This window comes from Carassius carassius, chromosome 24, assembly GCF_963082965.1.
Source record: "Carassius carassius chromosome 24, fCarCar2.1, whole genome shotgun sequence".
Taxonomy (NCBI): Eukaryota; Metazoa; Chordata; class Actinopteri; order Cypriniformes; family Cyprinidae; genus Carassius; species Carassius carassius.
The window spans coordinates 15,985,894-15,998,461 of record NC_081778.1 but is presented as its reverse complement, the minus strand read 5'-3'; the positions used below and the strand labels follow the sequence as shown (position 1 = coordinate 15,998,461).

General features: G+C 37.2%; 1 protein-coding gene across 2 annotated transcripts in view; it reads left to right on the top strand.

Moving 5' to 3' along the window:
* The window catches only part of LOC132102957 (epithelial discoidin domain-containing receptor 1-like), a 35,906-nt gene extending 24,301 nt beyond the window's left edge, over nucleotides 1-11,605 (top strand). Inside the window, exons 10-18 of one of the 2 annotated variants that reach the window (XM_059507708.1) lie at nucleotides 3,224-3,384; nucleotides 3,953-4,154; nucleotides 4,752-4,865; nucleotides 7,598-7,866; nucleotides 8,047-8,174; nucleotides 8,401-8,598; nucleotides 8,691-8,955; nucleotides 9,872-10,021; nucleotides 10,138-11,605. In XM_059507708.1, coding sequence (XP_059363691.1) covers nucleotides 3,224-3,384; nucleotides 3,953-4,154; nucleotides 4,752-4,865; nucleotides 7,598-7,866; nucleotides 8,047-8,174; nucleotides 8,401-8,598; nucleotides 8,691-8,955; nucleotides 9,872-10,021; nucleotides 10,138-10,278 — 1,628 coding nt within the window. In that variant the 3' untranslated portion in view covers nucleotides 10,279-11,605. The remainder of the gene's footprint in view (nucleotides 1-3,223; nucleotides 3,385-3,952; nucleotides 4,155-4,751; nucleotides 4,866-7,597; nucleotides 7,867-8,046; nucleotides 8,175-8,400; nucleotides 8,599-8,690; nucleotides 8,956-9,871; nucleotides 10,022-10,137) is intronic. The other variant, XM_059507709.1, reaches the window with a different exon arrangement.
* The last annotated feature ends 963 nt before the right edge of the window (nucleotides 11,606-12,568 follow it).

The following is a 12,568-nucleotide window of genomic DNA, read 5'->3' as shown; positions in this document are numbered from 1 at the left end:
GTACTGGTCTGTGTCTGCACATTGTATCTCCAGTAACAAAACTGTACTGATCCTGCAAAAATATATAACTCCAGATAAGTAGAAACATATTACACTACAAACACGAGCAGTAACGGAACATCTCGCTCTTCAAATGCAAAAAGAAAAAACAGCATTATTTCTAGAGGTGGCTGATATATTGAATATTACTGGTGGTTATAATATCGATTATGTAAATTAAATATTACAAGATCAGATCTCTGAATTTTGTTCAGTAGCGCCAATTTTTTTAGTCCACACACGCAATCACATTTCGATATCAGAATGCAGTCAGAGATAAATTACGCGATTAATTCACCTCCTGAGTTCATATAGCAAGAACTGCCGCGTTATGGTGAAAGCCACACGAATGGCAAGACTAAATTAAGGTTAAAGAAAACGTATATGAAGATATACTTACTTGATTCGTCGTCTGCAGCACATAATGTCTCATCTTTAATCATCCAAACATGGCGCTCCGTTGTCCTCTTCTTGTTTGTTTCCCCCCTCACACATCGCGGCGCATTTTTCAAAATCTGGTGAAGTAGTGCACTGTCATGGCGTAATATTTTGAGATACTGCGTGGTTACCTATTATTTCAAGCTTTCCATTTCTACTCAAGTTCAAGTTGTTGTAATTCGTTGGTTAGACTCATACACCTAACTAAAAGTCATTTTTAGAGTGCAGTTTAGCCTATATTAGAAACCAAATGTAGGCTATTTGAATCCAAATTAATTTGGTTTAGAATCATTAAACTTTTGCTTGCAATTATTGCACTTACATGTGTGTTTAAGTGACTTAGAACAACATAATGATATTGAAAGTATTCTGTACGCAGATGTAAATTATGGTACTATTACATACAAATACAGTACTTTCAGAAAATATTATCTAGAAAATGTAATTTATAGAATTCATAGAGCAGGAGCTGGTGATGAACATTTCAACAATTCATAGTTTTATTGGAGTATACTGTATAAGAAAGTGTATTGAAGTTTAATTTTTTATTAATTGCATTAATGCACATAGTATATATTATAGTCTAAATAGTACATTTAAAATACATTAATAAATATAATTTTGGAGAACACACTTAAGTTGAAATTAAAATCAATTATTTTACATGTGCTTTAGTATATTGATAAATATAAAAAATAAGTGTACTTATTTAAAATGCAATAAAATCATAATTATGTAAAATGTATGTTTAAGTAATACTTAATTAGACATGATCATAAAGTGCATTTTTATAAAGTACAGTTAAGTATGTTAAGACCTATTGTCATTAAAGTGTAATCTCTTTAAGTACACTTAAGTGGCCTTAAATTTAAATTATATGATATTATCTGCAAATGCACTTTTAAAAACGTATACTTTTAAGATTGGAAGTACACAACAAGTACACTTTTAATACAATTAAGCACACTTATTTTTCACAAGGGTAGTTTTAATGCAAAATAATCATGAATGGTCATCTCACGCTTCAAGTAATCACTTAATCAGTGTTTCAACTATGGATAGACGTCAATAAAACAGCTTGAAAAAAAAAATGTCACGTAGCATTTAATTTACCCCCTGAAGTCATCGGTGTCCACAGCTCCTTAGTCCACTATAAATGAAGACTAGACAAAGAGCATTTCATGAAATACTAGACCATATACTATTATATTTTACTTTACCTGTTAGTGATGTCTTAATTATTTAATTTTAAAAATCTGTTATGAAACGAGTTGAGAGGCCCTGTGTAAATGGATATATTTAAACAACAAACTGAATTTTTATAATTTAGAAGTTAATTTAAAAACTTCATTATGTGCAATTAACATGCTTGCATATATTTTTTTAAGTTGAGTGTTGATTGCTATATTTAAAAATAAATAGTAATTAAATTTAAGTTTGGGCTCTGTTGTTAACTGTAACTTTAGGCCTATTGTAAAAGGCCTCATTAAAGCATAAGCCAAGGTAGATTTTTATTCCTAAAATGTTTTAATTATAACTGAGTTTATGTAAAGAAACAATAGATTTAGAAAAATTGTTTAGTTTTTCCCACTGCTGTACCAAAAATGTATCAAACTATGATGTCAAATATCGAGGTGTGTACCAAACCGTCATGTTTGTGTACATTTTATTTATTACAACAGCACGCTGGACCAAGGATACTACTAAAATTAAATAAATAAATATTTTAATTGTTAATTCAATGTTTTTGTTTGTTTGTTTGTTTTGCTTTTTTGAAACCAGTTCTTCATTTCCAACCCTTTTAATGAGGTTTATTGGGAGAATAATTGAGAAAATGCATCTTTAAAAACTGAAAAGGCCTAGCTCACAGTCTGCCCTCCCTCATCTTTCAGTACTCTCATGTCACCCACCCCATCTCTCTCTGACTTGTACACCCTCATTTTTCCAGACCACCTCATGACCATTACTTCACTGCTTCCCAGTAGCATATCAACAGGTGAGAGAGAGAGAAAGAGAGAAGGACAAGGGGAAGAAAAGAGTACTGTCTCCTGTAGACTCTTAGATTTGTATGGCATGTTTACCAGTACAGAGAACCCTGCTCTCACATAAAATGCTTTGAGAATGTGGTTGGTTGTTGTGCGTGCGTGTCCATCTTGAAGACAGTAGAGAATTTTTTTTGCATGACTCGGGTGGGGGTTTTTTTTCTTCTTGATTTTAACAATGCACTATTGTTTTGAGTTAGTGTTTTTATATCGCCAAACTCATAAAGAATCTTTGTGAAATCGCTCCAGCTGTCCTTGCTCTTGTCCCTTTTTGAATTCACTTCAGCTCTCTTAGCTTTAGGACCATAACCACTCTCACAGCTCATTTACCCCCGTCAAAGCTTATCACAGTCCCCCAAAACAACAGCTGACTTCTAAATTTACTGACATAAGAACACACACACACACACACTCACACACACACACACACACACACACACACACACACACACACACACAGTGTATAAGAAAGCAAGTCAAATCACAGAAAGTGTGTCAATGACCATGAAGACGTTTACTTATTACTGCCTTACCCAGCACTGAGATTAGAAGGTTACTGAAAGGTTACTAGAGGTTTTACTCTCTGAACACTCTGAAGGTCTTTAAATGCCTAATTTATGGTGTTTGTAATTATTTGTAAATTCAGCTAGCGTTTCACTAACATACACATGTAATCTTGAACCTGTTGTGTTTTGTATTAACAGAGTTCCCTGCCGTCACTCTGAGGGCCGGGTTACCTGTAGCCAAAGATGACAGCAGCAACACGCCCATCCTGATTGGCTGCCTGGTTGGAATTATCCTGCTCCTATTGGCTGTCATAGCTGTCATACTCTGGAGGCAATACTGGAAGAAGCTACTTGGCAAGGTGCTTTTCATCACTATGTACAGTTCAAAAGCACTGGGACTTTTCGATGTTTGTGTAACTCCACTTGACTGTGTTCATGCTTTATAAGCAAGTCCTTAACTCAACTGATTCATTCATAAGCACTAATGCTTGTTGGGAAAGAAATGGTAAATGTCTTTAATAATAAGTAATAGAATTATTCTTTTAGGTGATCAAGTAAATCTTTATGAGTGAGTCAATTAATTATTCAGTAAACATATTCGTTCAAAAGCATTCAGGTTCATCCTGATTCATTCTGAGACATACAATGGTTGATTCTTTGTTTGTAACTTTTCATTGGTGGAGCAAAAATAAAGGAACTGGCAATAGTGTATCTAAATTATGAATAGCCCGCTGTATAAAAGCAGAATATTCATCTGTTTGATTTATTTTTTCATAATAGAAAATGGAATTTTTTGTGCATTTATCTGTTATAGCATTTTAGGAATGTACTTGCGTACAGATATCTATCAGACATTGACGAAACGCCGGAAAACTCCAAATTGGATGTCATGGCTCTTTAATATTCTATTTGTCTCTGTATATCCAGGCACAAGGCAGCCTCTCTAGTGACGAGCTGCGGGTTCATCTTTCGGTTCCATCGGACAGCGTGGTGATCAATAACACTAACACGCACACATACTCCAGCCGCTACCAGCGCATACACACCTTCCCCGATGACCGGGACCGCGACGGTGAATACCAGGAGCCCAGCACTGTACTGCGGCCCCGAGAGCAATGTGACAGCACAGGTGACACACACACACACACACACTCAGCATTCATATACCTCACTCAGTAAATGCACAGGAACCCAGGTCACCAGGGGGAATCAACTGCACTGCCAAAACGACATCAGAAAAAGTACTTTAGGACAATCCACAACCCAGACACAAAGAGCCACTGTACTATCTGAAAGAGAGAGGAGGGAGGCAGAATTATTTCACTCACACTTCACTTGTACTCAAATGTTCAGTTTTTTCCTGCTATAGTTGCTTTCGTGACAGATACTTAATGTTTTCATATATTAATTAACATAAAAGGAATGCCCCACAACAGACTGACCAAGACGATTAACAGCCTGCGTCATTATCAATGACAACACTGCCTGCTGTGTTTGTGAATCTCACATGGAACTGGTTTGCTCCGTCACCCATTAACATCCCTGTTGTTTGTGTTTTGTTGTTGTGTCGTCTCGTGTTGTGATATGATTGTTTTGTGATGTGGTTTGGTTGTGGTTGTGCCGCTTCATGTCGTTTTTGTCATGTGGTGTCTGCTCACACTGTCATACCCTTCGTGGACTTGTGTGTCCGTGGGATTTGTGTGTGTGTGTGTCTGTGTCCTCCTAGCACTGCTGTTAAACAACCCAGCATATCATCTCCTCTTGTCTGACCTGACACATGGCCCCAACAGACTGACAAACTGCCACAGCCAGCGAGAAAAGCCCCAAAACCTGTCCCAGGGTAAGAGAGAGGGGTTCATTCTGCCCAAAAAAATGGGCAAGGGGTGGTGTCCTCCCCAGGGAACATTTTGAAGTGCCCTGAACTCCTAAAGGTAACAGTTAGTGATGTAATGGCCCCAGAACAGCACAGAGGATATTAAACAGTCATAAAAGATTTCTTTAAGTGTGTTTCTGGGACTTTTATGTCTTGGAAGCTTAGGAAGTCCCAGACCTAAACGTCAATTACAATATAAAATCCATCATGAATTAGTACGTTTAGAACTAAGATGACCTAACAGAGTGAAATAAACATGAATTGTTAAGCGATTTAATTATTTGGCCTCAGTTGTTTTTTTTTGTTTTTTTTTTTTTATCTGTCGTTACTTTCATTGCCAGCGCAACAAACATTTTTGTAAATTATAACGTTTATTGAGATTTAATGTACTTGTTCACCTTGGAGTTAGTGGAGTTCATGCTTAAGTTGGTATGCAAATAAAAAATGAAAAACAAATTCTTGTCTCATTTTTAATAAAAGTATAATTGTATCAAATAATTTTTTTATTATTAACAACTAGGAAAATATTAAGTAAGTCTATTTTAGATATTCTAGCTGTAAAATTAGCTTTAGCAATCAAAAATCGCTGACGGCTATTTTGTTATCCAAATACAGTAAATATATATATATATATATATATATATATATATATATATATATATGAGCTGAACTCAAAAATCTAATAAGACTTTTTTCTCTCTCAAATATTGTTCACAAATCTGTCTAAATCTGTGTTAGTGAGCACTTCTCCTTTGCCGAGATAATCCATCCAACTCACAGGTGTGGGATATCAAGATGCTGATTAGACAGCATGATTATTGCACAGGTGTGCCTTAGGCTGGCCACAATAAAAGGCCACTCTAAAATGTGCAGTTTTATCACACAGCACAATGCCACAGATGTCCCAGGTTTTGATGGAGCATGGAATTGTCATGCTGACTGCAGGAATGTCCACCAGAGCTGTTGCCCGTGAATTGAATGTTCATTTCTCTACCAGAAGCCGTCTCCAAAGGCGTTTCAGAGAATTTGGCAGTACTTCCAACCGGCCTCACAACCGCAGACCACGTATAACCACACCAGCCCAGGACCTCCACAACCAGCATCTTCACCTCCAAGATCGTCTGAGACCAGCCACACGGACAGCTGCTGCAACAATTGGTTTGCATAACCAAAGAATTTTCAGAAACCATCTCGGGGAAGCTCATCTGCATGCTCTTTGTCCTCATCGGAGTCTCGACCTGACTGCAGTTTGTCGTTGTTACCGACTTGAGTAGGCACTTTGGAGAGGTGTTCTCTTCATGGATGAATCCCGGTTTTCACTGTACAGGGCAGATGGCAGACAGCGTGTATGGGGTCGTGTGGGTGAGCGGTTTGCTGATGTCAACGTTGTGGATCGAGTGGCCCATATAGGCGGTGGGGTTATGGTATGGACAGGCGTATGTTCTGGACAATGAACACAGGTGCATTTTTTTGATTGCATTTTGAATGCACAGTGATACCGTGACAAGATCCTGAGGCCCATTGTTGTGCCTTTCATCCATGACCATCACCTCACGTTGCAGCATGATAATGCACAGCCCCATGTTGCAAGGATCTGTACACAATTGCTGGAAGCTGAAAACATCCCAGTTCTTGCATGGCCAGCATACTCACGGGACATGTCACCCATTGAGCATGTTTGGGATGCTCTGGATGGGCGTATACGACAGCGTGTTCCAGTTTCTGCCAATATCCAGAAACTTCGCACAGCCATTGAAGAGGAGTGGACCAATATCCCACAGGCCACAATTAACAACCTGATCAACTCTATGCGAAGGAGATGTGTTGCACTGCGTGAGGCAAATGGTGGTCACACCAGATACTGACTGGTTTTTGGATCCCCCCTCCCCCTTGACCAGTACAGTAAAACTGCACATTTTAGAGTGACCTTTTATTGTGGCCAGCCTAAGGCACACCTGTGCAATAATCATGCTGTCTAATCAGCATCTTGATATGCCACACCTGTGAGTTGGATGGATTAACTCCAAAGGAGAAGGTGCTCAATAACACAGATTTAGACAGATTTGTGAACGTTTGAGAGAAATAGACCTTTTGTGTACATAGACAAAGTCTTAATTCTTTGAGTTCAGCTCATGAAAAATGGGGGCAAAAACAAAAGTGTTGCATTTATAATTTTGTTCAGTGTATATTGACAACACTGAAACAATTGTGCTGCTTAATAAACTTGTGGGAACCAGGTTCTTTGAATATGAAGTTTAAAGGAATATCATTTATTTGATATAGAAATCTTGAATAGCAATGTAAACATTTTTGCTGTCACTTTTGATCAAATATTTGTCCTTGCTGAACAAAAAGTATTCTTTTATCTTAAAGAAATCTTACTGACCCCAGTCTGAATAAATTTGAGAGTAAAAGTAAAAAAAAAAAATTAGTGCCAAACCTCTCCAAAATGGTAGTATATTGTTTTTTCCAGGATGAGGTAACGTATGAGCCGATTGGAGCATGTTAGTGTTTTCTTGCTGTCTTCTGACAGCCAATCATATAACAGTAAGCATGTACATAATATGTCCTCTCCAGTGTACAGTATGTGAGTGTTTAAGTGCATGTGTCCAGTTAATAATTACTCATTATTATTATTATTATTGGGTAATATGGCTCTCTATTATAAGTATTTCTTTTGTACCCTTTTTTTCTCTTAGCATGTGCTGTTGATATGGTTGATAAAGGCCTACCCATTCAGGAGGGACCGCCCCCTGGCCTGGCTCATTATGGAGAAGCATCGGGAGGCGGGGGAAGTGTTCCTCATTATGCGGAAGCTGACATCATTAGCCTGCAAGGCGTTAGTGGAAACAATACATATGCAGTTCCCGCCCTCTCAGCCACACCCACTGATTGTCCGCCACTGCCCGAGTTGCCACGGGAACGACTTGTATTCAAAGAAAAGCTGGGAGAAGGACAATTTGGAGAGGTACAACTTTGGATTGCATAAACATTACAAATTCCCACACCCCTCTTAGCTTCATGAAATTATTTCTTCAAAAACCTTATTGTGTGGCTCAAAGGCAGACTATTTAAATAATATAGTAATATAATGTATAATATAATGTTCCCTTTATAGCAGGCTATATATTGTATGTTTCCTTGTTAGGTTCATCTGTGTGAGATTGAAAACCCCCAAGACCTTGAAAACCTTGAGTTCCCATTTAATGTCAGGAAAGGGCGCCCTCTGCTGGTGGCGGTGAAGATTTTAAGGCCAGATGCATCTAAAAATGCCAGGTAACTGTATTATAATTATTATGGGTTATTATATAATTATTGTTTTTTGCCATATTTCCAGATTTAGTTGGAATACTTCTTGAGCTTTAAATCCGTAACTGTTGTTATGTATTTTGTAAAACTTTAGTAAACTCAAATTCTTCATACACTTCATATCTTATTATTTTGTCCTTTCCCCTTCTCTTGTTACTCTTTCATTCTTTTCATGCTCTTTTTTTCCCAACAGGAATGATTTTCTGAAGGAGGTGAAGATCTTATCTCGCCTGAAGGATCCGAACATAATCTGCCTGCTGGGTGTGTGTGTAAGCAGCGACCCACTCTGTATGGTCACAGAGTACATGGAGAGTGGAGACCTCAATCAGTATCTGTCCCATAGAGTGCTGCTGGACAAGACTGGCCCTTCACATCATACACCAACCATCAGGTGCACAGACGCACAGAACACTACAACGATTATATCAAGCATAAAAAGCATTTCTTACAGTGTGGGAGGTTAAATGTCTCTTTCTGTCTCAGCTACCCAGCTTTGATCTCCATGGCGAGTCAGATCGCATCAGGAATGAAGTTCTTGTCGTCTCTGAACTTTGTTCACCGAGACCTGGCCACGAGGAACTGCCTGGTGGGTGGAGAGAGGGGCGAGGGGGAGGACCGCGGCGGGGAGCGTCAGATAAAGATAGCTGATTTTGGCATGAGCAGGAACCTCTATGCTGGTGATTACTACAGGATACAGGGACGAGCTGTGCTGCCGATTCGCTGGATGGCATGGGAGTGCATCCTCATGGTGAGAACACAAACTAGAACTTTTTTCTATTATAAATAAATTAAAACATACAGGAATATTAGTGACAAACTTAATTTGTTTTTATTGATAAGTTTGTCTCGGTGTTACTATAATGATGATATATTTAATTAATTTATATTTATTAAATTATATTTATTATCATACTTGACATCTTTTAATAACGAAATCTTATACATACAATTTTGAACATAAATAAAAATACAATCTTTATAAAGTTTATAGAGTCCCAAAGTCTGTGACCACTAGTGATTAATCCATATTTACTAATTAACATTTATTATTATGTATTATTACTTATAATAAGGAAATATAATATCATAACATTTTGTGTATCTATTTTATTTATTAAGAAATAAAAATACAGTATATATATAATGGGGGTAAAAAAAGTCTGGGACCACTAGATGTGTTATCTTTTCTGCTTTACCATAATGAAGATATATTTAATCCATTCATTTATATTTGTTTATTTAATATTTATTATCTGATAATAAAATATGACATTATAACATTTTGCCATCTTTTAAATTTTTTTATAAATAACATTTCCATTTTTTTAAAAATAAAATTCATTACCACAATTAAGATATATTTAATTACTTAGTTTTTATTTATCAGAATTATATTTATGACATAAAATATGTATTAAAACTGAATAAAAAAAAAAAGTAAAAAAATAGTTATAATAATTTATTTATTTCTAATTTATTTTAGAATTTGGTATAGGTTGTACTGTTTCATATTTGATCACGTTTCTTCCTTTTTTTGTAACAACTGGCCCAATTGTATATAATGAAATGACATCAGCAACGAGTCATATCCATATACAAATGTATTAGCTCGTAATGTGCATAATACTGGTTCCCTGAATGTCGGACAATTTGTGTGTGTGTAGGGGAAGTTCACCACGGCGAGTGACGTGTGGGCATTTGGCGTGACTCTGTGGGAGATGCTAAGTGTGTGTCAGGAGCAGCCGTACAGTCACATGACCGATGAACAAGTCATTGACAACGCAGGGGAGTTTTTCAGAGACCAGGGCAGACAGGTGCGTGTGCTTGCTAACACTTATTAACCCTCATAAGAAAAACATTAGCATAGTCTCAATCACTCACTCTCTCTTTCTCTCTCCACTCACTCATTCTCTCTCTCTCTCTTGATCAGGCGTACCTGTCTCGCCCGGCTGTGTGCCCACAGGGTTTGTATGAGCTGATGCTTAGCTGCTGGAGCAGAGACTGTAAACTACGGCCTTCCTTTGCGTACATTCACTCCTTCCTCACCGAAGATGCCATGAACATGGTTTAGAAAGTGACAGAGATGAAAAGCGGAAGAATGTAAGAAAGTATGTGTGGACCACAGTCTGGTGGTGTGTTTTTAAGCAGACATGGCTAAGCACTCTTATGTAAATTAGTGTATTTTTTTGAAAGGTGGGTTGGGGCGAATAAAAGCCGCAGGTTCGGTGCCCCTTAATGACCCACTTCTCACTCCCTATCCTGAGATCCTGAACTCTTCAAGCAATATTTTATCCTCAAATCATATTTAGACTCTCTGTTCCTGCACTATCAATACTTATGGCATCACTGTTCCACAGTATTTAGTTTCACAGAGCACAGATCTCCCAGAATGCACCACAGAATTAGCCGAGTCATCTTTTCTTTTTCCTAAATCATCATATTTTCTCTGTGAACCTGAGAATGAAACGTCTCTGTAAATGTTTCAGTCTTTTGTGTTCGGTGAGGTCCAGTAATGATGACTAAGCGCTGACGATGGGCTAACATGAATAATATGAGATTGATTTTAGGATAAAATGTTGCTTGGTAACTCAACCTTGAATCCCGGTCCTCTAACCTGTATCAAAAATAGGTCACGAAACATAATCATATGAACTGGTGGAGGGCTTCATAGCTAGATGACAGGCAGCACAAAAGCACACGGCTCTACAAACCAACAATTTAGTCATCGTTCTCTTCAGGAAACACTTGACACATAATCAATAATCTATTAAAACATACTATAGCAGAAATACAGATGTATTTTTTCCTACTTGCATATTAAGTGAAAATAGTGAATAACATGTTTAACAGTGAATTCTGCCTAACCTTGCTAGCATTCGTGTTCATGTAGAGAATCTAAGGATGTCTTTTCTGTGGTGGAGGGTAAATCATCATTAAGAAACGCTCACAGATCATTAAAAATTCAACCCTGCATGAGACGAGTTCATCTCAATGATATGAATTCATTTTTTGGACCTCTTGGGAGAGCCATTTAAAGTGTTGATAACCCTCAATAAGACGTTTAAAGAGCTTTTGGTGTATATTAAAAATTTTCTATAATTATGTACATCAATGCTGATATATGAAACACAGGCTTATTACATGATATCAAATTCAGCTAAAACAGAAAATGGATATTTGTGACTCCGCCCCTGTATGTTTGCACATAAATGGTCCCTTAAGGTCTTTTCGCACCAAGGACAATAATTACAATTTACAATCATCCACATTAATTACTGAAGCTCTATAAAGCTGGATGGATTCTGATTGGCTGTCAATGTTTTTATCATCCATCAACTAGAAAAAAAAACGTATTTAAGGCCCATTCACACCAAGGACGATAACATGAAGCTTTAATAATTCAAATTCTACTCATAGGGATGTCCACCCCACAACTACAAGAATAATGACTCAGAATAATGATATCACTGGAATCACGTTCAGAATTATAATTTTTCCAGCTGATAAAGAATAAAAACGATGACAGCCAATCAGAAACCACCTGACTTAAATATGAGCCTGGACTTGCCAGAAATCAAAATGCAGGGGCCTTGAAGAATTTTATAGAGAGAAAGAGAGGGAAAAAAAACAAGCAGAATGGCCACAAGCATGTACATTTATACCAATAAGTGTGACAAAGTTATTGCCTATATAATGAGAAATGAACAGGGTGAATAGAAAAATAAACAAAGCATTTGTCCTGAATTTACTGTGTAAACCTATAGGACACTTGCAGGAAACTCTCTTAAAGCTACAGTACGTAATTGCACACTGCAGATTTAACTTGAACCTGGTGCAATGACGCCATCTCTTCCTCATTTAAGAGTAAGACTGTGTGTGTAGGTAGGGGTGGAGAGCAACATATATACTGTAACATACACAGAAGAATGTGATTCCCAAATGGTTATATTACCATGCCAATCTTTTTTTGGTACACCGAGTCCCTGAACCTTTATTGTATTTTTATAAATATAGTTATGGGCATGTTCTGTCCTCAGCTCTTCATGTTTCATAAACAATGAAAAATGTAAATACTTCATGGGACATAATTTTCTTCATTAATATTGCTATCTGTTATTAATTGGGTCTGTCTGTCTCTGTTTTAGACTCCCTGCTCGTGTTAGTCAGTGTCATTGCCTGTGTTGTCTATTTTTGTAGGTGTTTTAATAAAGTAACCTTTTCAAATAAAGTGATATCCTCATTTTCACTAATGCTCGAACACAATCTGCTCATTGTGAGTAGTGTCATTTCACATTAGCATTCATATTCAAACAGCATTATATGCTAAACATTATAGATTTGTGGAAACACACATCCAGACA